This window comes from Sorex araneus, chromosome 2, assembly GCF_027595985.1.
Source record: "Sorex araneus isolate mSorAra2 chromosome 2, mSorAra2.pri, whole genome shotgun sequence".
In the NCBI taxonomy this organism is placed as follows: domain Eukaryota; kingdom Metazoa; phylum Chordata; class Mammalia; order Eulipotyphla; family Soricidae; genus Sorex; species Sorex araneus.
In genome coordinates, this window is record NC_073303.1 from 278,420,272 (window position 1) to 278,447,222 (window position 26,951).

General features: G+C 52.1%; 1 protein-coding gene across 1 annotated transcript; it reads right to left on the reverse strand.

The window, feature by feature from the left end:
• Positions 1-5,410: 5,410 nt before the first annotated feature.
• IL20RB (interleukin 20 receptor subunit beta) lies at positions 5,411-26,028 on the reverse strand. The gene is made up of 8 exons (XM_004603222.2): positions 26,013-26,028; positions 24,737-24,826; positions 18,621-18,747; positions 16,742-16,932; positions 13,839-13,963; positions 10,684-10,834; positions 7,891-8,033; positions 5,411-5,602 (listed from the first exon to the last, which is right to left on the reverse strand). The coding sequence occupies exons 1-8, from the start codon at positions 26,026-26,028 to the stop codon at positions 5,420-5,422; spliced, it is 1,026 nt and encodes a 341-aa protein (XP_004603279.2). The 3' UTR covers positions 5,411-5,419.
• Positions 26,029-26,951: the final 923 nt, after the last annotated feature.

Below are 26,951 nucleotides of genomic sequence, written 5' to 3' on the forward strand. Positions count from 1 at the left end.
GGAATAGGGCACAAAAATAGACCCCCCGCAAGAGCCTGCTGGGGGAAAAGATAGGAGGAGAGCGAGGGCCCAGCAGGGAGAGAAAGGCAGCCCAGAGGGACACAGACAGCACAGCGAGGGGATTCTAAAATTCCCTAGAGGCAGCGGTGGTGTGAGGGGCCGACTCCCCGCTCAGTAGCTGGGTTCTCCTTCTAGGAAATTTAACCTGAGTTTTTTCTTTCCACCCAGGAAGCCCGACAGGAGCAGAAGGCGCGTTTCCAGCACTGAACACAAGGTGGCGCCAGACGCCCGCGGAGTAACGAAGGCTTCTCCCGGCGTGGGGCGCTCCAGGGGCGGCCCCGGGCGCTGAAACGCGGGGAGTCAGGCCAGACTCAGAGCAAACCCGGGGTCTACACCCACAGCCAGCGAGGCCAGGGATGAAACACAGAATTATCCTGCAGGTCAGGTGGGGAACCTTTGATTTTTAAGAGATGGGATGAGAGGCTGCGTCTAGGGCGATGACAGTTGGAAATGGGTCAGGGAGAACTGAGTGCTGAAACGAGGTCAAGTACATGCGTGATGCCCTTTGAGTAGAAGCATTGCAAACCATAGTGCTTAAAGAGGAGAGAGACAGAGAGATAGACAGACAGACAGACAGGCAGGCAGACAGACAGACAGAGACTGCCATAAATGCAGGCTGGTGCAAGGGAGGAAACTGGAAACATCCGTGGTAGGGAAGGGAAGGGTGTTGGAACATTGTATGACTGAAACCCAATCATGAACAACTTTGTAACTGTTTCATGGTGATTCGAGATAAAAAATAAATAAATAAATTTAAATATTTGCGCGGCTCAAGCTACCTCATTACTAATAATGAAGAATGCAATTTTTTGTGCTCTCTGTTTGCTTTTCTGCATTTTCAAGCAGAAATGCAGTTGGCTTTCGATTGTCATCCGTTTTAAAAATTTAGTTATCGGAATGCATACATAGTAGTATGGTGACTGTTAAAATTTCTTGAATCATAATTTTAAAAAGAAAGAGGCTGTGTCTACAGTCCTTGTGTGAAATAAGCTTAAAGGATCTGGCTGGAACCCCGCGGCAGGACCAGGAAATGCCCCAGAGGAGCAGCGGGCAGCAGAGAGGCGCCCCTGCAGGGGATGGTGATGGCTATGGGTCAGGAAGTGTCCCGCTGATGTGCTGAGAGGCACCTCTACGAACACTCACACTTGAAGCAAAGTGCCGCTGAGCCCCGGCGCTCCCCAGAATCAAGCTCAGTGGACACATACTCCGTTTCTCTTTGAGGATGTCTTGTACTCACTTGGGGGTTTTTTTGAGGGGCGGGGGGAGGTTTCAGTATGGTCTCAGTGACTTGTCAATTTTATCCCCGACCATTGATGTCGGCTCCTATTTACCCAAATTTGGCCAGTGGGAACCTTCATAGGAAGATTCTTGTGCACTTTTGGATGACTCCAAAAAGCTTTGCTTTGGGCCTCACAAAGTGTGAGTTTCTAGCATCGTCTCCCCCTCAGTCATGCAACCAGCCTTAACTAAGATCTCTGCCTCTGTTCGTCTGTTTGTTTCTATCTGTGTGTCTGTGTGTCTGTCTGTCTGTCTCTCTCTCTCTCTCTCACTCTCTCTCTCTCTTCCCCACCCCCACCCCTTCACTCTCTTCCCCTTCACTCTGGGCCCCAGGGCTGGGAGCTACCAGGGCCAGAGTTGGAACCAGATGCTTCTTGCTTGGAGCATTTCCTTTCCTGTTATCTTGATTCTTTTGAGAAGAAAAATTGCTAAGGAACCAAACTCAGGACTGGAGAAATAGTAATGGGTAGAGTGCTTGCCTTGCATGCAGCCGACCTGGGTTCAATCTCCGGTATCCCATTTGGTCCCCTGAGCCCCTTAGGAGAGATTCCTGAGTGCAGAGCCAGGAGTTACCCTGAGCACAGCTGGTGTGGCAAAAAAAAAAAAAAAAAATCAGGACCTCGGGGTTCATGAAGGCTTAACATTATTGCTACTTTTGTGGGAAAATGCCAAGAAGGAAATAGATTTTCAATGTTTTGTAAAACACTTTATATATATGTATAATTCAATGGGTTAACTAAACTGCCCCAATTTTTGAGGCCACAATTGACCTTCCCTTGTGCTTATCCTGAAAAATAGATTCCTGTCAAAACAAATGTAAATATTTACTTGCTCTATCTGACAAGCGAAGATAATATCACGCACAGCCCCGGCCAGAACGCTGTCAGTACAAACGGCCCGACACGGTGGCGTGTTCGTGTAGGTCGGCTTCCTCCCAGGACTCTGCTGCCAAATCCCTTTGTTTTCGGGCAGATCCTGAGTCCGGAGTTTCCCTGGCAAACAGCTGCAGTTAAACACTCCCGCTTACTCCCGTCACAGAAGTTACCCCCACCCCCACCCCCAACTTTCTCCACTACATTTTTTTTTTGTCAGACTTAAAAACTCCAACACTGGAATTCCCTTGATAATAATTGCTCTTGCTATTTTAGTTTCTATTCTTTTGTCCTTCTTTCCTTCTTCCCCACCAGCAGGAAGGCATCCTGGAGCAGGGGCAGAGGAGAGAAAGGAAGCAGGAAGGAAAGCATTCCGGAGCCCTGAAGGTTAACGAGCTCATTCACTTGGTCTTTTCAAATCTTGCCCACCGAAGAGGTCTCCAGTCAAGAGAGACCGAGGGATGGCTGGGGTGGGAGGTGACAGGAGCCCGCTCTGTGCCCCTTCACCTGCATCCACGCAGGTCAGCAGAGGTGCTCACCCCGGGCACCTTGTCATTGCCAAAGACCAAGGAAAGCCAAGGGGACAGGGAGCCACTGGGCTAAGGCCCGAGAGAGGCCCAGTGACTGATCCCAGAAGAGGATCGCCCACAAGGGGACACGGGTGATGGGCCGAGCTGCAGATGTCAGACCAGGAGTCTGAACACTGGACAGAGAACAGCATCGTGACAAGACCGGGCCATTATACACTGGACATGAGCACACGGCAAAGGGACAGGACCAGACAGCATAATCTGGACCGGGTAACGGAGGACTGGATGAACAACATGATACATGGGTAAAATGCCCACGAGCGGAGGGGCTGCATCAATCTACTTAGACCGTACAATAAACTAAATCTCTTAAACCTCTGGCTTTTGTCTGAAAATCTTTCATAGGAGACTCAAGATCCAACGAGCTCAGGTATACATTTTTATGATCACATGGTAGGGGGGTGGGGGCATGTGTTCCTTGGACCCTGGCAGTTGTTCTCCAAAGACAAGACTAAGATACTCACTCAGGTTCAACAACAGGCTGAGTGCATGCCTTGCATACAGGAAACCTTGGTTTGATCCCTGGCCTGCCGGGTCCTCCAAGCACCACTAGGAGCAACCCCTGAGCACAGAGCCAGGAGCAGCCTCCAAGCACTGCCAGGTGTGAACTCAAAACAAAACAAAAGCTGAACTGCCCTGGGCTGACTTGCCTCAAGGACTGCAAGGAGTGGTCATTCTTCCTGTGGTCCTGCTGGGCTATTCATCACATCCCTTTCTCTCATGCCAGAGGCCCAGTTTAAAGGGCCGGTGGGAAGTAAAGCCACTAGAAGGTCAGAACACTGCGGGGAGGGCGTCAGGAGAGGGGGAGCCACTGAAGTGGAGGGACTCCTCTACGTCAGGGACCAACCAATGCAACAGGCACGAACGGGGCCTCAGGAACACGCCTGGGGACACGCAAAGGCAGCATTTGACGGCCAAGGGGACACTCCCAATACCTACACAGGCCAACACCAATGGGCAGAAACTAACGGTAAGAGGGGCCCGGACAGCAGAGAGGCAGGGTCAGTCTCTCCTGGGCCTGGGCGGTCAGCTGGAGAACTCTTGGTGGGGGGTGGCGGGGTGGGGGGCATGACACCACACACGGACCTCCTGCTGCCGTCCTGGTCATCTTTTATTTTTGAAAAAAGTTTCCCGCTTAGGCCAAGTACAAAGTTAGCACGTGCTCTGCACAGAGGAGTCGAACTACACAGACGCAAATAAAGTGACAGGAAGGGAAATGTCTCCAGCCGGCTCTCTCTCTGCAGGGAAGCCCATCGCCGTGCTGCATGCTGGAGCCGCACTGTAGAGAGGACTGTGGGGCTTCGTCCCGCCGCGGGGACGCCTGCTGAAGGGTGAGACCTCACCCGGGGGCCAGCTCTGAGGGGATGGAGGTGGTCCAGCCAGCAGCTGCAGAGCTGGGGGGGTAGAAGGAGGCACCGACCCTTCCCCGCAATCCCCGTCCCCTCAGGAGCGTCTCCCACTCGCTTCCTCGCCTCTCAGAAGAAGGGGTACAAGACTTCCAAGGGGGATCCCGGGGTTAAGACTCTGGGGGAGGGGGCTTGAGCGATAGCACAGTGGGTAGGGCGTTTGCCTTGCACGCCGCCAACCCAGGTTCGATTCCCAGCATCCCATAGGGTCCCCCGAGCATTGCCAGGAGTAATTCCTGAGTGCATGAATAATCTCTGTGCATTGCCGGTGTGACCCAAAAAGCCTCCCTTCCCCCCCAAAAAAGACTCTGGGGGAGGCTGAGGGGAGCGTGGTTGTTTTCAGAGAAGACGTTCCCAAGAGGCATATCCCATGAAGTGAGGTGGCAGGGAGACAGAGCTCCAGCCACTCGAGCCTTCAGCCTGCCGCCTCCATCAGGCTCCGTACCACCAGAGGCTACCACCCCCTCAGCCCAAGCCCGACCCCTACCTGGGGCGAGCCACATGCCTCCTGCGCACAGGTGGCCCTCGGGGGCTTCTCTGGACCCACAGCTGATGAGGTAACTAGACCCGCGGTTGCATCTTGGAGGAGGAGCACCAAGGGGACTCCTTTTATTTTGAATTCTCCATGCCACAGGAAGCGTTCCACCGACGCGGACACGTCCCTCGTTCTCCTCTCACCTGCCCAGACCCGTCCTCCAGCACGTGCTGCTGCCCTCCAGGGGGCCTGGACCGGGGCTGGAGCCTCCTGCCAACCCGGCATCGCCGCAGCCGTGCAGGCCTCTGCGGTCACACGGCAGCACCGCCCCCCGCCGTCCTTCCCCCGTCCGGGTCTCTGGGGAGGGGTCGGGTCTGCCCAGCCTGAAGCAACGCCTTTGCTCATTCTTGCCCCAGTCTGCCCGCCTGACGCCTTGGCTCACTCTTGTCACACGCGTATCCACGGCTCCTGGGGAGCACGGGACCCATCCCGAGGGCAGCAGATCTGCACAAGCTACGAAAATGCAGTCACGCACACAGGGGAACGTGGTGTGCCAGTCGCATCCTTAAGCCCCCAGTTTTAGCCCCTAGAAGACTGAGCTCAGCCCCGCCAAGGGTCTTTCTCTGGCTCGGGAAGGGCAGACGGCCCGCCCTGGCGGCCACACTCTGTCCCTCGCAGGGCTCTGTCTGCCGATGCCGTGCAGGGGGTCACGACCCGCGGTGCTTCCTCGCTGGCTCTTCACTCCTGCAGGAAGCCAGGACCGGTCTTTCCCCTCGAGGCTGTTGGCACCAGGCTCTCGGCTTCTGCGGGGCCCGGCCCCAACCCGCGGAGGGCTCCTTCCGAGGGCAGCGCGGCCACCGCGCAGGCCGCCACCTCTTCCTTCCTGCAGCTGATTAGCTTCTGGGGTGAACTGGTTATTTTCTGGAAAATAATTGTCATTATTCTTCGTTACATGCACAGCAGCTGTGGTACAAGCCCAGGGCGGGGAGGGGTGTGGGGGGGGGGGGCGGGGAGGGGGCGGCTGGTGGTGAAAGAAACCACCAAAATATCCCCATGATTTGATTCACCTAACTTTCGAGAAAGTCCAAAGACAATTTCTCACCCCAAGATCAGGCTGAGAATCACACCCCAACTCGCTGAGCTCCAACTCCAGCCTGCCCGGATTCCTCCCCCGGGTCTGCTTCTGCAGGGCCCAAGCTGTGACTCTGAAGAGAATCTTTCCTTCTTTTTTTTCTTTTTTTTTTCTTTTTGGCTTTTTGGGTCACACCTGGCGATGCACAGGGGTTACTCCTGGCTCTGCACTCAGGAATTACTCCTGGCGGTGCTCAGGGGACCATATGGGATGCTGGGAATCGAACCTGGGTCGGCCACATGCAAAGCAAACACCCTACCCGCTGTGCTATCACTCCAGCCCTGAATCTTTCCTTCTTGACCACAGCGGCTCAGCCATGGATGGCGATTTCTGAGCTGCTTCCAGCCAGCTCCAAGCAGGAGCCCAGTCAAGGGGGTTTTGAGCCATCCCCGGAGTCCATGTCCCGTCCCAGGACAAAGCCATCCCCGGAGTCCATGTCCTGCCCTCTGCTTCCACTCATGTCACCTGCCTGCTTAGGCGGACGCAGTCCGTGCTAGTCGCACCTCCATCGAGTTCTAGGTCCTCCCAGCTCCTCTCAGGGCCCTCCCAGCTCCACTCTGGCAGGGCACAAAGAGACACGCACATATTCTCCCTCCGTGCCCAGGAAGCAGCAGCTGCTCTGAGCCAGTCGCCCCAGACTCTCGTTTGTAAGGAGGCAGCTGCAGGGCTCGCTCAGAGCACCCAAGAGAAAAAAAAAATGAAAGTTGGGGGGTGATGGGGACAGGAGCACAATCGGAGAGGGTGTTTGCCTTGCACACAGCTGACCAGGTTTGATCCCCGGCAACCCATACGGGTGTAGAGCCAGGAGTAACCCCTGAGCATCACTGAGTGTGACCCAAAAAGCAAAGAAAGGAAGGAAGGAAGGAAGGAAGGAAGGAAGGAAGGAAGGAAGGAAGGAAGGAAGGAAGGAAGGAAGGAAGGAAGGAAGGAAGGAAGGAAGGAAGGAAGAAGAGAGGGAGGGAGGGAGGGGAAGAGAAGGGAAGGGAAGGGAAAGAAAGAAAGAAAGAAAGAAAGAAAGAAAGAAAGAAAGAAAGAAAGAAAGAAAGAAAGAAAGAAAGAAAGAAAGAAAAGAAAGAAGGAAGGAAAGAGAGAAAGAGAGAGAAAGAGAGAGGGCTGGAGTGGTAGCACAGCAGGTAAGGCGTTTGCCTTGCAAGCGGCCGACCCAGGTTCGATTCCCAGCATCCCATATGGTCCCCTGAGCACCGCCAGGAGTAATTCCTGAGTGCAGAGCCAGGAGTGACCCCTGTACATTGCCAGGTGTGACCCAAAAAGCAAAAAAAAAAGGGGGGAGAAAGAGAGAAAGAAAGGAAATGGGGGTTTCACTGAGTTGGGGTACCAGAGAGGATGCCAGCACCAACACACTAGTGTTGGTCCAGTCAGATTCTCTGGGCCCTGCTCACCTTTCTCGGCAGGATTACACCTGACTGCTAATTCTCGAGCCCCAGCAGTGACAGAAACACAGTGAGAGCCCCAAGGGCAGTTTAAGATTCCTGAGGGGCCGAGAGCAGCCCTTGGGGCGTGGGCAGCCCTGGTGTGTCCCCAGCAGAGAAAGCAGGTGGGGACCCCTAGCCCTGGGCACTCCCTGGGTAGGGCCAAGCACAGCCCCTGCCTCCCACGTCACGCCATGCGCTCCACGCCCAGAGCCAGGGCTGGGCCTGGTCACAGAGCGGCTGTGCTGCTGAGAGCCGAGGCAGGGCGGTGCGGGGCGGCTGTGTGTGGTGCTGAGAGGACCAGCGCGGGCCTGGTGCGGGGCGGCTGTGTCCGGCCGGACAGGGCACAGCGAGACTCCTGCGGGCTGAGCACCCTGGACTCGGGACGTCACTTTCAGGCTGGGGGCAGGGTTGAGGTAGGGGTGAAGGAGACGAGCGGTGTCCTGACAGGAGGCTGAGGAAGGCCACCCCTCGCCCCCAGAGGGGGGTCTCCCCATTCCCTGATTAGAAGTGAGTTCCTGTAAGTGCCCTTCTGCCCCCCTTGGTGCAAATGCTCGTAAATGTATGAAACGTGTGTCCGCATACATGCGAGCTGAGGCCCAGACCCCTGCGGCCCTCCCTCGGGGCCTGAGGGGAACGCCTCTTACCAAGGTGTCGGGGAGCACCACAGCAGGACAGCAGGAGTACCGGAGCAAGCGGCACACTTCCCGCACGGACAGCGGCACCGCCACGAGGATCAGGATAAAGCCAACAAACGCAGACAGGGCCAGAACCAGAGGGATGGTCTCTCCTGGGAATGAAGTCAGGACGGGGCTCAGAGACCACAGAGAAGAGGAAATCTCCACTCCCAGAGCCCCCCCCCACATTCTAGAGTTGGGTCTACACATTAACCTTGATGCCACATGCCAACATCCTGAGATTTAAAGTATATGAAAATCATGGGGCTAGAGCAATAGCACAGCGGGTAGGGCATTTGTCTTGCACGCAGCCGACCGGGGCTGATTCCCAGCATCCCATGTGGTCCCCTGAGCACCACCAGGAGTAATTCCTGAGTGCATGAGCCAGGAGTAACCTCTGAACATCACCGGGTGTGACCCAAAAAAAGCACAAAAAATAAAGTATATGAAAATCAGGGAGTAAAAGTACTTTTCTAGAATCCAAAGGAAGGTTTCCAGAAAGCCCTAGGGAAGATTACAATCTTGTTCTGGGGAAGGGAAAGGGAGTGGCCTCATCTGTTAAGACACTGGCTGTGTTATCACGTCGCCCGGCTGCCAGAAGGAAGGCAGAGCACCAGGCCCTGGGCAGGAAGAGGGGAGGAGCAGGTCTCAGAAGGAGCTGGGCGGTAACTGAAGACAAAGTGAGTTTCACAGTTTTCTCTTGGCGTGGATCCGTCTCGAGAGGAAAACAGTGAGTTCGGAAAACAGTCACAGAACCTCAGTGTCAAGCCCCACTAAGGCCAAGTGACTGACCCCCAGTCACTGGTGTGTGTACGAAGGGGCAGGGGTGGGGGCTGAGAGAGAGGCAGCGGGGAGGGAGGGGCAGGCAGCTGTTCTCTGTAACCTCCAGCAACTCAATCTCGCTTGGCCCCTCTGCCAAGTTGGCAGGGCCGGTGAGTCTACAGAGAAGTACGTGGTGGACTCACGTACGTGGCTGCAGCCACTGTACTTTGCTTCAGTGGTTTGGAAAAATATTTAGGCAGAACGCATCAAGAACAAGAACTATAGTAAATGTTTATACTCTCATCTTCTCCTCTTCATGGATCCAAAATGGAACACCACGGACTCTCGGCCACACGACTGCAGCAAGAGCCTCGTGACCCCATCCTGTTCTGCCCAAAGGGACCTGCCCGTGCCTCCCACCGCCCCCGCGTGCTCATGGCACATACCACATGGGAGACTATCCCAGTTCTCCACGCCGGTGCAGCCTGGTTTCCTAACTAGAAGGGAGGCACCGAGAGAGTCTCCTGCTGGAGCTTAGTGACAAGTGACAAAGCCTACACAGGGCACAGGGTCAGAGCCCTATGAAAAGTCACTGGATGCATGAACAGATCAGCCGTGACACCATCTCCCAAAGCCAAGAGCAATGACCTGACTATCCCCAGTAGAGGATGGTGCGAGGGGGACATCAGCACGACAGCTCGAGATCAACCCTGCGCCACATGCCGTTCAACAGCTCCATGTACTGGCTTTAAAAATGAGGAGGCTCCATGTGGAGGGACAGGTGAAAAGACTCACAATGGTCCCAAGGTGCTGACGAGCATGGACGATGAAGAGAGGGTCCAGCCCAGTCCCTGGGGCCTGTGGACACGGCTGCCAGGCCTGACGGGGAAGGACAGTGCCCAGCTCGTGGAAGGAACTGTTCCAGTGCTGAGAGGAGAGAGCAGATCACCTGCCCTTGACTTCAGATACTTCTGCTTGGTTCAACCTTTTAACAAGCTTCACGTTTCTAAAAGCCTGTGTTTTCAATGTTCAAACTGGGGAGATAACACCAAGGACTTGAAGCACTTGCTTTGCATTGCAGGGGGTAAGCGTCCGTCAACTCCCTGGCACCCCGTGGGTCCCCGAGCTCCCCTGGGAGGAACCCCCATCCCCTAACCCAGCATTGAAGCAGGAGTAGCCCCTTGAGCACTGCAGGGCTTAAAAAAATAAATATAAAATTAGTGTTAAATGAGAAAAAGTTACACAGGCCAGAGCGACAGTACAATGGGTCGGGCACTTGTCTTACACACAACAGACATGGATTCATGTCTGGCATCCCATATGATCCCACGAGGACCGCTCCTCATCTCAGAGCCAGGAGTAAGCCCTGAGCACCATTGGTGTGGCCCCCAAGCAAAAACAAATAGAAAAGCTATGTGGGAAATGTCATAGATATTTGGGAGAACCAGGCACAAGGTCTCTGGGCCACGAGTCTCCGTGTGGTCTGCAGTGTCGGTGAGGAAAGAATAGAGCAGCTCAGGGTGGGGGCAAGGACAGAGCGGAGGTCACAGTCCCTGTGTTTGCCTTTGACCAAGCAACTCCACTCCCAGGAATTCCTCTTTCTGCTAGACCAGCCAAGTGATCTCTGCACAGGGTGACTGGTTAAAGCTTTGGTTCTAAGAGTAGAATATGGGAGCTGGGGGCAGCATCCTTCCAGCTGAGAGCCCCGTGAGACTCACAGCGGTGTCTCCCCAGACCCCCGCTCTGATTTGCAGGAACTTGCCATCTTGAGCCTCAGGTCTAGGGTGTCGAGAGAAGGGTGGGATGTAGGTGGCTCCCACCCAGACTTGCCTGGCCCAGGGGGACTCTCGCCCGGAGGGGGACTCAAGTGAAGCTCGCGTTCCCCACAGACCCCACCCCACCTGGGCAGGGAGGTCAGTGACACCAAAGGGAGACTCAGGACCAAAGGAGCCCAGACACTGGCGAACACCTGGAAGGGGACAGCCCCAGGGGTGACCTTACCTGGCACCAAGACACACTGCGCCTGGCTGAAGGCGCTGTGCTTCCCGATGGCCTTCACGACGGTCCGGGCCTTTGTGCAGTAGGCGACGCCCGGCTCCATGGTGTCCAGGTGCACCGGCATGCCCCCCCTCCTCACCACTTTGACCTGCTCCTGCAGGGAAACCAGTCACGGTGAGAGAAGCAGGGGAGGGCAAGGAGGACCGAGGAGGAACGTGCGGGGTTTCCTTTCCGAGCATGCGCAAATGTTTCCCCCCCTTCGTTCACCCGCTGGTGTCCGTTAGGAAGCATCTGCTCTGCGCCAGGCACCGCTTTAGACTCTGAGGCGGAGCGTGGGACAAAGCAATGTCTGTGCTCCTAAGAGTGGGAGAGACTGGACCACGACTCAGTGCTGAGAAAGGTGGCGAAAAGACCAGAAAAAGGACGCCAGGGAGGAGCGACCAGAACAAGGACACCAGGGAGGAGGCTACAGAGATACGGGAAGAGGCTGGTGCGGAAAGGACCCCAGCACTGAGCATCGTTGGGCAAAGACTGCAGTTCAGCAATCTGCAGGGCAGAGGCAGGTATGGTCGCTGCTGTGGGGGGCAGAGCCAGGGTCAGGGTGGGGGGCTCGGTGCATGGGGCAATGCAGCAGGCAGGCAGAGTAGCCTGCCACCCGCCCACTGTCTGTCCGTCCATCTGCACACCCGCCACACCTCACCCAGCCCATGAGGCTTATCTGGGCCAAATCCACATGACTCAGGCATGTGTCCTCCCAATGCTGTTTGCAAGGGTGGAGAGTGGGCTCCGGCCCAAAGAATCTGCAGAACGGCATGCTCCCTCCACCCAGGCCCCGAGCTGTCCCCCACACCCCACACCTCTCCGTCTGCCTGGCCGGCAATGTCACGTCTCACCACTGGGCCATAGCCCAGCTGGAGTAAATACGGGAGACCATTGCCAGGATTTGCCCACCTCACCATCCCACCCTGCAGCAAAGTGACCTGATCTGCAACCCTGGTGTTGCAGGACACTGTGACCAGGTCAAGACTATATCTGGTGAGAAACACCTGATTAAAACTAACCAGCTGATGGGGGAGAAGCAACAACACAGCAAGTAGGGCATTTGCCTTGCACACGGCTGACCAGGGTTAGATTCCTGGCCCCATATGGTCTCCGGAGCACCGCCAGGAGTAGTTCCTGAGTACAAAGCCAGGAATGACCCCTGAGCATCGTCAGGTGTGACACCCCCAACCCTGCAAAGAACAAAACAACTAGCCAGTTGCCTGTATGTCTGTATGTGATGGTCAGAGCCAATCAGATTTCCTCTCTGAGGAATATGGGCATTAGAAACTGAATTCCGGGAGTGACGTGCAGGGACAGACAAGGAAAGACACAGCATGGGGAAGTCTGGCCTGAGCCTTGGGGTCTGCAGGGCACGGCCACAGACATGGCGGCCACACGAGAAGTCACGTGGGACTGGAGCCCAGGGGTGAGTGGAGCGAGGGTGTCGACAGAGAGCCTTAGAGGGGGCCCAGGCAGGGAAGCGAGCATGTCACAGGCCAGCGCCCACGTGAGAGAAGAGCCTGGCTCTGCTCACCAACTCTGGACACGCCCCAGCCTTGCTGTGGGCATCCCAGTGAGGGTTGATTCTGCCCCCAGCTGGCACAGGCATGGACCCGAGTGACAGCCTGGTGGCCCCCGGCTCCTGCTCCAGCTCCACCTCTCCGCAGTCATTGACTCTTCTTCACTCCAGTGTCCCCACGGCCCGCCATCTCCCGTTTCCTGGTGGATAGTAATTGCACTCTATTTTGTCAGCCACCGCCGAAACATGTTTGTGTTAACTGATTTCATCAACTGGGAAGTGAGACCTTGACATCGCTTTTCACTTTGCTGTCTTCACATGCAAGTTTGGAATTGGTGAAAAATCCAGATTTAAAGGGAAAACTAGTTGCAGTGCTTACCATCGTGACAGGAGGGGCTTCGTGAGGCAGAGGTCTTTGTCACAGAGGTCAGAGCACTGGGCACGAGAGCTGGAGCAAGCGCCCCTCAGGGAGAACAGAGCCCCAGCTGGACACTCAGGGCCGACAGCCCTGCCTCGGAGAAGCCCCTCAGAAGACTCGCACTGGCCTCCCGTGCTTCCCAAACCATCGGGTTGTTGTCTGGAACATGCTGGTCTATTGTCCCTAAACATGTGGGGATGGCTGAGGAGCCAAGCCGACGAGGACGGAGACACTGAAAAGGTCCCAAGGACCCAACTATAAACTCGAGTCAACGAGGAGTTATTTGCTTTTTTTTTTTTCTTTTTGGGTAACACCCGATGATGCACAGGGGTCACTCCTGGCTCTGCACTCAGAAATTACCCCTGGCAGTGCTCAGGGGGCCATATGGGATGCTGGGAATCGAACCCGGGTTGGCGGCGTCCAAGGCAAATGCCCTACCCACTGTGCTATTGCTCCAGCCCCGAGTTATTTGCTTTTTAATTGTTTGCCTTTCTAAGCTGTTGACTTTCTCCCCACATACATGTATTGTTATTATTTTTGTTTTGGGGTCATACTCAGTGGTGCTCAGGGTTTACTCCTGGCTCTGCTCTTATTCCTGGTGGGCTCAGGGTACCATCTGTGGCACCAGGGATTGAACCTAGGTTGGCCACATGCAAAGCAAACGGCCTCCCCACTGTACTAACACTCTTATTCATATTTTAAAAGCAAAGAATACTAAATGAAATGTAATTTTTTTCTAACCAAGTTAGCAACATTTTTGCTTGCTTATTTTCTTTTAATGATACTACTCTATGCAAGAAAAGATGCTATGAAATGGATACACTTGCATTTCTAATGGCATTATATAAATTGGTGTAATCCTCATGGGAAGTTGTTTGATAATATATAATAAAAATCTTAAAATATTCAAAAAAATAAAAATTAAAAAAAAGGGTCAAGACAAGAGGCAGTCCTGTACAGCCGCACCTCTGGCTTCCAAAGGCTCCCTGTGCACACGGGGTGCCCACACACAGTCTTTTGAAGAGGCCTCAGGGGTGTTTGTCCTTCCCTGTCCCCCACTCATGTCCACCCACCTTCCATTCAGCCCCAGCCGTGAGCACTGCCCTCCCCATCCACCCGCAGAGCGGTCACGAGCCTCCCTCCCCAGGCCAGACTCGAGGGCTAAGGCCAGGGTCTCACCTGCGCACCCGGCTGCTTCCTCCAGTAGACCACGAGGAACTCGCACTCAGGCCCCAGGTCTTCCAGCTCAACCATCAGGTGGAAGCCGTCCCTGCTGACTGTCACGCCCGGGGGAGTGAGGAGGGCTGCCGGAAGACGGGAGAGACTCACAGGCAGCCCCAGGCAGCTCTGGTGTCTGTCCCGGGCAACCAGAACCCCACCCTGGGTGCAACAGGCAAACACTGTCACTTGCGTACCCACACTCTCTTGCATGCAGAAAATGGTTTGAATGAGCTGATGTGGGGAGAAAAGCAAGGCCTCCGTCCACCTTCCCTTCTCATGCCCCTCTGTGATGGCCCGAGTGTCGTCCCGTCCTTCAGGATAGACAGCCTCCAGGCAAGGGACTCAACACGATGTCAATGATCTCTCTGGGCGGTTGGATTTTATAACCCACATTCCTCTTCTGACTTTTCTTGGCAGAATATGCTCTTGACACATCTAAGTGAGCAGATGCTACTTCTTCCCGCCCCAGACACGTGAGCTAAGCCCGACCGAGCCCTGTTGGGCCCAGTCTGGAAACTCATGGGCAGGGGGTGGGGTGTTCCTGCAGCTTCCAGAGATCACGACATGGGCTGGCAGCACGTGACTTTCCAACATGGGACAGTCAAGCCAGAGAGATCGCTCCATGTTTTGCAGACAGGAAGTCCAGGTACGATCCTTGGCACCAAATATAGTCCCTTAAGTAGGAGTGACCTTGAGCACTGAGCCTGCAGTAACTCCTGAGCATCCCTAAGTATGCACCCCCCCCCCCAAACCTCCCAGCAAGGGAGCTAGGGGGAGGCAAAACTGGGAGCTGCTGAGGCATCTCTCAAAGGCACCCCAACCTTCCCCGCGCCTACCCCTGGCATCTGCAGGTGAATGAGCCAGTTCTTACAGGCCCACCACGCCAATGTCTCTCTCCAGCCCACGCCTTGCTCCCTGACTTTCAAGTTTTCCTCTCACCCCAAGACTTATCCTCCTCCTCCTCACTGTCAGCAGCATCCCTGTGGGGCGGGCAATGCTAGTACTGCATGTGCCCTGCTGCAGAACCGGCCCCCATTACGGGAAGGCAGAGACCAGCTAGCAGGAGGCTGAGCCGCGCTTTCATTCACAGGTAGTGATGCGAGGCCAGCGGCTCCTCCATGGCTCAGCCTTGCTCAGCCCCGTCCAGTTTCCCACGCACTTCTCAGCACCTGCGACACCCCCCGACTATAGACGCCAACTCAGCCTTCCTCGGTCTCTTCTATCACATTCAGAAAAGAGGTCCCTGAAGGCCAGTCCCTACCTTTTCAGCAGCTCCTAACTGGTCATGCCTTTCCTTGGAGTCACGTCCTTGCGGGCTATTCTCGGTCCCCGGCCTCAGCGCGGTCTCAGCGCTTCCAGTGTTTCCCCACCCCCCAGCCTGCCCAATCACATGTTCGTGCACCCTCTCCCTTCCACTTTTTTTCAGGGCCATCAGGGCTGTGCCCCGCAGTGCTGAGGGCCTGAGTGGGGGGCAGGGATTGAACTTAGGGCCTTGTATTTACTAAGAACGTGCTCTACAACTTGAGCCACAATCCCCACCCCTCTGTTCACTTTATAAAACCCAGATTTTATCTTGTCCCTGGACAGTCTTATTCGATCCTTGCCCCATAAGTCTGAAATTTGTGTTCTATGTCTGAGCCCCGATCACTGATCAGACGCCTGCTGCATCCTTCTCGAGTCACCCAGTGCTGTGTTTGCCTCAACATCAGTGGCCTTCTGCATTCACTGGCCTGGATGACATTGTCACCATGCCCAACCAGAAGCCAGGCCATTCTTGTCTCTCCCCCACTTTATCCCCAGCAGTGCTTCCCAAGCCCTGTCCTTTGTCACTTTATCCTGTCCCTTCAACTTGTCTTCTCCTCCTCTTCTCCCAGACCCCTGGCACCAGGACTCATCTTGGCCCAACCGGGATGCTGAAAGCCCCTCCTTGTGTCTCTTGGCCCCTCTGCTCACCACGCAGCTGCTGAGTGAATGTTCGGTGGCCGCGTGGCGTAGATGCTCTCTTCTCTTCCCCCACGGCTCTACTGCGGGTCAGCTCTTCAACGTGTGGCCAGCTTCCTCCTCAACCCGACCACCCATCCTGGCCCCTGCTGGCCCGACACATGCAGGCACCTTATTCATACTGGCCACTGCTGGCACCCTGCTGGCCTGGGCTACCCCAGCCTCCTTTCAAAAAAAAAGAAGAAAATTGCATTTGGGGTACAACTAATAGTGCTCAGGGGTTAGTTCTGGCTCTGTACACAAGGATCCCTCCTGAATCCCTCCTGATAGGGTATGGGATGCCAGGAATGAAACCCAGTTAGGCCACGTACAAGAAAAACGCCCTACCTGCCATACACACCACTCCACCCCTCATCCTCTCCTTTTTCATCCATTTGCCAGGTACTGTCTCCAGAGAATAGTTATTTCATTTCTGGAGGCTCTGGTAAGCGGATATAACCTAGTACACGAGGAAGCTGCTCCCAGGAGCAAGAACGTGTGTGTGCGGCACCTGCAGAGGCAGAGGGGCTGCCCGGGCCCAGGAGGGACAGGAGCAGGCCTCACGCCAGTCTCCCCTTTGCCAAGTAGCTTTCCTTTCCGGGCTTCCCAGCTCTGCAGACCCTGATGCACAGCAGGCGGGACTTCCACAGCTTCTCTGCAAGAGAAGCCCAGGTGGGCCGGAGAGGGGGTAAAAGGGCCAGAGCCTTGCCTTGCATGCGGCCAGCCCGGGTTCAACGCCCGGCATTGCCTGTGGTTCTGTTCCCAGTGGGCCAGTCAGGGATGGTGGGTTTCTGTGGTCCCCTGGTTTTGCAAGATGAGTCTCTGACACGCTTCCTGCGGGGAAGGCAGGGGGAGCTGGGGTGCCAGGAGAGAAGCCTTACTTGAGTTTCGATTGAAAGGGGACCGCAGGGTGCTCCAGGCTGAGGACCGCGAGCCCAGGGCGGCCCTGACGCGGAGATTGTAGGGCACGGTGGCGGTGATGTCATCAGAGACGTCACATTCAGGAGCTTCCGTGGCCAAGCACCAGCTGCTGGGAATCCAGATGTGGCTCCGGTACAGGCTCTCGTACTCTCTGGCCAAGATGGGGGCGGAGGGGGGTGCCAGGGTCACACAGTGTCCCCTCGGCCCCTTCCACCCAGGCTTCACGGTGGTAGGAGGCAGGCCTCGTCCTCCTGCTGCTTCTGGCTCCACAAATAAAATATTCACATGCAGCTCTGCCCTCTTGATCCTCACCGACCACCCACATGTCTTTACCCCTGTCTGTCCCCAGCCAAGGAAGATCCGCACACAAGTCCCCACACTCTTCTGTGCTGTCCCTTCGTGGTCACCACCCGGCCCTTGGCCACAAGTCCCTGGAATCTCCTGAGGTGACTCCCGAAGCTTTTCTCCCACCATCCTCTGACCCCTCCTTGCTCAGCCTTCTCCCACCCTTTACCCCGCAGGGTCCCTCCACACCAGGACCACCACTCACAGCTCCCAGAGCACTCAAAATGGAATCCCTCCACCCTGCTCCTCTCCCTTAAGCATGCTGGGCGCTCGCTACCCCAGGGCCGCTGACTGGCTGCTCACTCTAAGCACGTGGCCTGCTGCTGTCCACATGGGCAGCTGCTTCCAGACACTGGCTTCCATGTCACCTGTTCAGACAGGCCACCAAGCAAGAGGCAGTGACAGTCAACTCAGTCGCATGGTTGCGTCAGCCTTTGCCTTCTTCCGGGATTGCCCAACACAGCAGTGCCAGGGCAATGTCTCGTGATTGTGGGAACGTGTGGTTCAGCACGGCAGCCACTAGGCACAGGGGTCTATGAAGACCCTGAGATGTGATGAGCGTGGCAAAGAAGAAGCAGGCCCCCTAACTCATCTCTAGTTGCTTCCATGTAAATGGCTCCGTCTCTAGTGCCCACAGTGGATGGTGCAGACCCAGTATGTTTATTTCTTTCACTGCCTGTCTCCTCCTCCAAATGGAAACTCCCACTTGCCAGTCACTTTGCCTCCTGGAGGAATGTGCCTGCGGGTGCCCAGAACCTCTCAACTTCCCATGGCCTGGACCGCTGCCAAAGAGGAGAGACTGCACAGTCCCGGGCTGTGCTGACCATTAAAGTCACCATTTGTTTGGTTTTGGGGGGCAAGTTCACCATCAGGAAAACTGACTTCTCCCACACACACCAAAGGGTTTAAGTCTCCAGACCTTCAAGTCACCTCACTCTGAGTCTCCACCTCAAGTCAGAGTCAACCCTTCACCGAGACGGACTTACACAGATTTCTTTATCACTGTGGGATAGACCCTAACAAAGATGTACATGACCAGGTTTCAGTTATATAGTGTTCCAACACCCATGGCTCCACTAGTGTATCTTTCCTAGTACCCGTGTCCCCAGTTTCCCTCCCACCATCTTCCACCCTACCCCCAGCCTGCCTCGATGGCAGGCTCATTTTCTCTCTCTCTCCTTTTCTCTCTCCTTTTCTCTCTCTCTCTCTCTCTCTCTCTCTCTCTCTCTCTCTCTCCTTTTGGGCATTGTGGTTTGCAGTACAGATACTGAAAGATTATTGTTAGTTTTTTGAGTTCCCAGAGTTCCCAGTCAAATCCTCCAGACCCTTCCCCTTGCTTTTTCACCTCTGCCTGTGCCTACAAGGGAAGTAGATCACTAGAGACCATCTATCTGTGGCCCTGCAAAACCTCCTGAAGCTCTAGAATGAGGTCAGGACATCCTGGGGTCAACTACGTAGGGTCAAAGAAGAGGGAAGGCAAAACCACCAACTCACCCCTGATACTCGACCGAATAGTGGACCTGATGCCCGGGCACCGTCACTGGGCTCCATGTCAGGAGATGCTTCATGTTCACTGATTGTACAGAGAGGTTCTGAGGGGCGGGCAGAATGGACACACCTTCTGGAAAGGAGGCAGAGAGACAAGCTGCAGGGGCGAAAATTAGGAGGGGCTCAGAGCTTCCACTCAGTATTACATGTTAATAATAAACCAGAGAAAACCCCATACTAATGTTGAGCACCCTTCATGCTAAGTTTTGTCTAGCAATGTTTGCAGCATTCACCAATGGCCGCTTATGTTTAATGATGGTAAATGTTATTGAGCACTGACCATGTGCTCTCTAGGCCACGTGCTGGATGAGGACATGATTCGTTCAGGTAAACCTCGGGACCGTTCTGGGAATAAGGGCTTTAATATCTCTACTGTACAGCTTAGGAAGCAGAGGTTCCTTCTTCACAAGCAACATCCACCCATGCAGGCTTGGTACTGCCACTTACAATGCGACCTTGAGTAAGTTGTGTAACAATTGTTGTGTGTTTGCTATTGTTTCGAAGTCACACCTGGAGTTCTCAGGGGTCACTGCTGGCTCTGCTCTGAGAGATCACTCCTGGTGAGGCTTGGGGGAGACCACACAAGGTGCCGGGTCACCCACATGCAAGGCAAGTGCCCTACCCACTATACTACCACTCCCGACAATAAGTCATATAACTTTAGCCTTGCATAATCCCGTGGTAAACCCACAGAGACTCCTGCTGGCTCTTCATCGTGCCCCTCTCCTGCTACTGTCCTCCTTGGGGACCTGATTCTATCCTCCTTGCACCCCAAACAGGCCTCATGGGCACAGCTGCTGGCTGGCAAGTGTAGTCTGTGCTGTGGGGGGAAGGGCATTATGCCCCACTGCAGGCCCCTGAGCCAGTGGGAGACGCCCCCACAAATGAGAGGGGCCCACGAGTGCACACAGGGGAACTACAGTTTGCACACAGAGTGAAAGCTTGTAAAGTCACAAAGACATGAGGCTGCTGGAGGCCAAGCCTTGCATGTAATCCAGGGTGCATTCTGGACCCTCCGTGGTGGCCCTTCTCTTGCCACTTTCACACGCTCCTCCTACAATGCCAACACCTGCCTCCTGGACTGTTACCGTCGCAGTGATAACATCAGCACCACAGTGGGGCCCACCTGGGGCCTGGCGCATCTCTGTGCACAGCGCATCTCCTGCTGGCACCTGCTGTTGGTTATCAAGTTCCATGACCACAAGGGATGGGGGTGCAGGGGACACCCCCTGCCTCCTCTGCTCCTTCTCTAATGAAAAACCTTAGTCAAGTACCTCCTTCCCACCCTTAGCATCTTTGGTCTGCCCCGTGAGGAAACACCTGGAGGGTACCCTCAGAGGGGACTTCCTGTCCTCACCACCCGTAACCTTCCGTCACCCAAGGACTGAAAAGAGGGGCAGCTGCGAGGGCAGCCTGGGAGTGTGGACATGGTTTTCTGACAGTTCCTGAGGGAAAGTCCACTGAACATATTTCTAGCAGGCTAGGGGCCGTGGAGTGGTGGGGGATTTAAAGCTGTATGAGTACTGAGAATACATGTTATCACTTCAAAGCTCTCAAAAAGGAAATTTCCAGAACCAGATGTTTCCACTGAAGAATGCTATCAAATATTTAAAGAAAAATTAGCCCTGAGCCAGAGAGATAGTATAGGGGTTAAAGCACTTACCTTGCATGTGCTGACCTCATTCTATCCTGATACCACATTTGGTCCACCAAGGACTTCCAGGAGTGATCCCTGAGCACAGAGTCAGAAATAAGCCCTGAACACCACTGGAAGGGAAAAAAGGAAAGGAAGAAGAAGGGGAAGAAGAAGAAAAGACTAGGAGGAGGAGGAGGTGGAGGAAGAGGAGGAGAACAAGGTGGAGGACGAGGAGGAGGACAAGGAGGAGGTGGAGAAAGAGGAGGAGGAGGAAGATGAGGAGGAGGAAGGAAGGAAGAAAAGAAGGAAGGAAGGAAGGAAGGAAGGAAGGAAGGAAGGAAGGAAGGAAGGAAGGAAGGAAGGAAGGAAGGAAGGAAGGAAGGAAGGAAGGGAGGGAAGGGAGGGAGGGAGGGAGGGAGGGTAGACGAAGGGAGAGAGGGAGAGAGGGAGAGAAGGAAGGAGGAAGAAAGAAAGAAAGAAAGAGAGAGAGAGAAAGAAAGAAAGAAAGAAAGAAAGAAAGAAAGAAAGAAAGAAAGAAAGAAAGAAAGAAAGAAAGAAAGAAAGAAAGAAAGAAAGAAAGAAAGAAAGAAAGAAAGAGAAAGTGCAGCAAGTTTTATTGGACATGTATAGATAAGATCTTTCTAAAATTGTAACAAAAAAAAGGCCAAGAAAGCAGAATAATTAGAACTATTTTTCGTAAGAATAAAGCAGGAGGACCAAAGATAATACAGGGACTTAGGTTCTTGCCTTGCATGTGGCAGACCTGGCTCTAAGCTGAACTAGGGCTGGAGATGCTTGCTTTGCATTCAGTCAACCCCAGTTCAATCCCCAGCACTGTACATGTCTCTCCAAGGACAGGCAAGAGAAATCCCTGAGCACAGGGTCAGGAGTAAGCCCTGAGCATCGTCTGGTGTGCCCACCCCCATTTGTCTCCTGCCACCCTACCCCAAAGCCCTACAAGGCCTCCAACATGCATTTAAGACTGAGTACTACTGATCTAGACCTTACATTTTGGTAGCTGAGTAGTTAAACTATCATAGCTAAGTCCCCAAATGCCATAAAGTAAATGTCCTAAAATAAATGCAATAAACTAAAATGCCATAAATGGAAATGCCGTGAACTAAATGTCCAAAACCCATAAACATACACTTAATGTATTTTCCAGCCAGCTCTTAGGTTTCTTGATGACAAGAACACTGCTTCTTCCATCTCTGACAGCACCTGAGCTAGAGCCTGGGGTATGACTTCTCGGCAATGTTCAGTGAAATGTGGAGTGAAAACTAAACAAGTGAACCAACCATGTCTTGGGTCCCTCTGTTGAAATTCACCTCAACCTGATTTCCCCCCCTTAAAAGACTAGCATATCATTCTTAAATTAGATTCAATGATTTATGTTGAGCACCTTTTATGTTCATGTTTCCTAAAATCTTGAGTTAATAGTGAGAACGCAGCATCAGAGCCTTGGGCAGCTTCTCCAGGGAGAAATCTTTGCATCTGATCTCTGGAATGAGGCCATGCTGGCTTTTCCCCACTGGCCAGCTGTCAACTCTTCTTGTTTAAATAGATTCTCTTCTGTCACCTTTACCTCCCACAGTCCTTATGGCAAATGCATCAGAAAAGGTTTCTCTGTATTTCCACCTGTATTTCTTTTCATCTGACCCTCTTCCTGCTCTAGCCTGCTTCAAAGTCTCTCTTCAAGTGCAAGATGGACAAATCAGAGCCATGCTAACCAGAGTCAAATTCCAGTTCTTTCTCTTCTTTACATAGGTACTTGAGAGGCAGGGAAACAAAAAACCTGCACGTTGGGGCACGTTAGGAAAGGCACCTGCCTTGTAGCCAGCCTGGGTTTGACCCTCAGAACACCATATGGTCCCCTGAAACCCTGCCAGGAATAATCTCTGAGCACAGCTGGCTGTGGCCCAAAAACAGAAACAAAAACCCAAAACCTTGAACCTCTCTGACAGTTGTTAGAGTGTACAACGGAAAGGACATCGCCTATCTATCTGCAGGATTGATGCAAGAAGTTAAAAAAACATTTTTGTGGTGTTTTGTTGTTGTTGTTGTTGTTGTTTGCCAGTGGAGAGCAGTGTGTGCGACTCAAAATGGCAGTTGAGATTGTCGGTGTTGTATTATATTGGTAGTGAGGCCAGACTCTGATTTGGAAGAGACAGGGCAGCACAAATGAATTCTATAAAAGAGAGCAAGAGATCTACCCATCTATCCAGAGACCTACTAATAGATATTAATTTGGAATTTGTAGAAATTTCTACAAAATACAGAGGACATGGTCAAACTACATTAAGGCAACATCTGTGAAAGCAATCACCTGCCGACACCTATCAGTTTGCACAATAATGACTAGCAGGAGATTGTGTAGGCAGTACACTGACTTCTTCAGTGGTCTTTGGTTTGCAGCATCCTATCCAACAACATCCGGTCCCACCCCACCATCCCAGTGCCAAGGTAGTTCTTTCAGCCGTCTCACAGATGACTATGTCACAGTCAAAGTTCATATACAGCTTTTTCTGACTCCAACATCCCATGGTTTCTGCCACTAGCTTTCCTTCTGTGTATATGTACAAGAGTAAGAAGTGCAAACTTACTTCTAAGTCTATTTAAAACAGGGATTTCTAGATAAAGGCCTAAAATTAATCACCCACTAAAGAAAACAGTAACCTTTTCCCTTTTCAATTCGGCTCTTCATCTTCTTTCTTGGGCTTAGTGAAGGAAAGTGTCCTGGGAAGTTTATTTGTCCCAACAACTAACTGATCAACTAACTACCAATCGGCCAATATGCTTTACTTAGGTTATGGGGGATGGGGACACCAGGAAGGATCCCCAGGCTCTTCCCTCAGACCAGTGCAGGTAGCAGAAGTCACTCACCAGAACACTGTATGAGGGGTCAAGGGTCAAAGGAAAGAGAAGTCTGGAAGGGATTAATAGGAAGAGGGAATGTCTTGGAATAGGGAAAATAATTGGAACCATGCCTGTTATAGGAAATTATAATCTTAAAAGTTAGGAGGAGGGGCTGGAGCGATAGCACAGCAGGTAGGGCATTTGCCTTGCACGCAGCCGACCCGGGTTCAAATCCCAGCATCCCATATGGTCCCCTGAGCACCACCAGGGGTGATTCCTGAGTGCATGAGCCAGGAGTGACCCCTGTGCATTGCTAGGTGTGACCCAAAAAGAAAAAAAAAGTTAGGAGGAGAAGTGTGGGGATATGATATGCAAACTGTGAAGAGAGCAGTTGCCTGAGATCTGTAGTTGTTTTTTAAAAAAGCGAGAAAGAACAATCTGCATAGGTCATAAAGAGGGATCTATATAGATCATGAATGGATCCATGTATTATGTGCTGAGGGGCTGGGAATTATGAGGGGTTTTGTTTGATTTGTGACGTCAGGCTCTAACTGCTGGCCTCATAAATGCAAGGCATATTCTCTTCTTCCGAGTCACATCCATAGCCCTATAAATGTTTTTTTTTTTCTGAGGGGTTGAGGAATGGAGGGTGAGGTTGAGCTCTGTAGTGCTCTGGGATCACTCCTGGTGGTGATGAGGGGACTATATGTGTTACTGGAATTGAATCTGGGTGGCCACGTGCAAGTCAAGTGCCTTAACCCCATATTAACTCAAACCCACGTAACTTTTTAAGGGGGGAGGGACACCAAAAAATTTGATGTTTAAGCCATTTTGGCACATTTGCTAACATTATATAATATGTTATATTATATAATATAGTACCCAGGATCTTAGAGTATTTAAATTAGAAATTTTTCTTAAATGTGATTTGTCATGATGAATTATTAAAGGTCTAGGAGCTTTGGTTTTGGAATAATAAAGCATGTAGGTACATGCAGACAGTAGCGAACCAGAGAAAATTATGTAATCTTCTTGGCAGGAAAAATGCCCAAACCAATTATTTTAAAAATACTATGTAATATCTGACTGCTACTTTTTTCTACAGTGAACAGGAAAGAAATGTAGTTTTTATAAGATTTATGCTCAATATTAAGGCTGCAAATTATCTTTTAATGCAATGTGTGAAAAAAAATGTTGAACTATCTATATTAAATTTCAACTTGTCCTTACAGTTAATACCTCGCAGGCACCAGCAGAAAGACTGAGATACCTATTTGAAACTTTTAGAACCAGATGAGTTATATAACAAAAATGCATGAGGCTCTGCTAACTTTTCGACTACTGGTTTTGATGCTTTATCCATATAGTTCTGTGGACATTAGAAGAGAGATTTTTCATTAGATTATTTTTCCCTTTGAGATGTGGAAATGGTAGCTTCAGATGTGAGAAATATTTTCTACAAGATATCAAGATGTCCTACGCATACAGTTCAACATAAATGTTCGGAAAGTAACTTTCACCTTCTTGAGCTATTTTTCAAGTCCCAGCTTATTGGCTAATTCATGCTTACCTGTGAGCAAACACGGAACCAAGAAGTAGAAAATCCATGTAAGACGTGTCAAGATTTCTTCTAGGCCCATCGTGAGATGTGGGATTTGCACTCAGCTTCACCTGGAACATAGTTTCCTTCCAGAAGGAAGCCTTCGGTACATCCTTGCTTCAGAATGCAGATGCTGGAACTGAAATGTAAGTGGCTGTGAAGCCTGAATTGCTGGGGAAGGAAGAGCCAGCCCAGACAGCTCAGAAGGGGCGGGCTAATGCATCACACTTCTGCCAGTGCCGATACTGCACCAGAGGGAGTGGCCTGGGAGAGTTCCAGAGCAAAAAGGAGCCTTAGAATTGACCTGAGGGTGGAGTTGGGGGGACACCTAAACCAAAGGCTATATCCTGGGACACCCTGCACGTGACTAACGGCCCAATAGCAGTGAGCAGACAAGATTGTTAACCCTCTAGTCAGAGTTGTCCTCTTCCAACTGTTGCAAGTTCATTTATTTCGGGCACTATTAGCTCTTAGAGGTATGTTATTTGGGTATCTTAGCTCTTACAGGCTAGAGAGATGGCTGGAAGGGGTAGGCACATGTTCTCCATGCAGCAACCCGGGTCTGATCCACAGCACCACACAATCCTGAGAACTACCAGGAGAGACCGCTGAGCACAGAACCAATAGTGACTGCAAAACGAAACAAAATTAAAAATAAATAAAATTAGAAGTTAAAAAAGTGAATACCTTTTTTAAAGTCAGGGGGTGTGGCGCCTGAGCAATAGTACAGAGAATAAGGCATCTGCCTTGCATGTGGCCGACCTGGGTTCAATCCCCGGCATTTCACATGGTCTCCTAAGAAACATCAGGGGTGATTCCTGAGTGCAGAGCCAGGAGTAACCCCTGAGCATTACTGGGTGTGACCCAAAAAGATAAATAAACAAAGTCATGGGGTGAAGAATTACATGTATATGTGCATACATATGTATGTGTATATATGTGTACAGACACATATACATGTGAACATATACATGTATACTATATAATATATATATTCTTCACATTAGCTTGTATTTTCAAAAAGAAAACCTGGAAGCAGATTATAAACTAACAAAACCAGGACAGAGGGGAGCGGAAATTGGAAAGACAGAGGAGAAGACTAGAATAAAACTATTCCTATTACTCTTTTGAGTTAAAAAATTTTATTGTGGCAAAATAGACAACATAAAACTTACAATTTTAAACTATTTTTTTAGTATACGGTCCAGTGATACTAACTACCTCCTTATTGCTGAGCAGCTATCACCATCATTCTTCCCCATAATTCTCGTATATAATACTGATAACCATTAAAGAGTAATTTTTCATTCTTCTCCCTGACTCCCCGACTCTAAGCTTCTGGCAACCACCTTTTTTTGTCATCCTTTTTGGGCAGGGGTTGCCACACCTGGTGATGCTCATGGTTAACTCTGGCTCTGTGCTCGGGGGTCACTACTGGTGGACTCGGGGAACCATATGTGATGCTGGGAATTAAGTCTAGGTTGGCTGAATGCAAGGTAAGTGCCCTACCAGCTATACTATCACTTTGGTCCTTTTTATGTCTTTCTTTACTGTCTTTAGGATTTTTATTATTCTAAATCTAAGTCTATGATTTCTATTATTCAGAATCTCGTGCCTCCACCAGGCTGTCTTCACCAGGGCGCCCTTGGGGGGGACAGGTTGAGTTTTCCTACCCACCCCAAGCAGACCCCCACAGCCAAAAACCTCCAGAACCCAGTCACAGCCATGCTCAAGGCCACTCTCCAAACATTCGGACGAGCCTCACCCATGAAGGAACCAACAGAGGAACCCCAGAGTACGGGACTAGTGGTTGAGATCTCCAAGCCTGCTCGTTATCAGGATTGGACCTCCTCCACCCAGATCCCAAGTTTTCCAGTAGCTTGGCAGTTACACCCACAAACTCCCCCGGTCAAAAACTGGTGCCATGCACTCTCATCAACAGCCACAATCCAGAGACTATAAAACAAAGCTCCTGGAAGAGAACGACACAATTTTTCCTGGACCTCTTTATTTTTATTTTTATTATTTTTTATTTTTTCCCGCACAGCAGAGCCTGGCAAGCTACCCGTGATGTATTTGATATGCCAAAAACAGTAACAACATGCTTTTCATGTTCCTGGAGCTAACAGACACCATTGGGCTACACTAGCACGTGATAGGGACAAATGAAGATGTTACTGGTGCC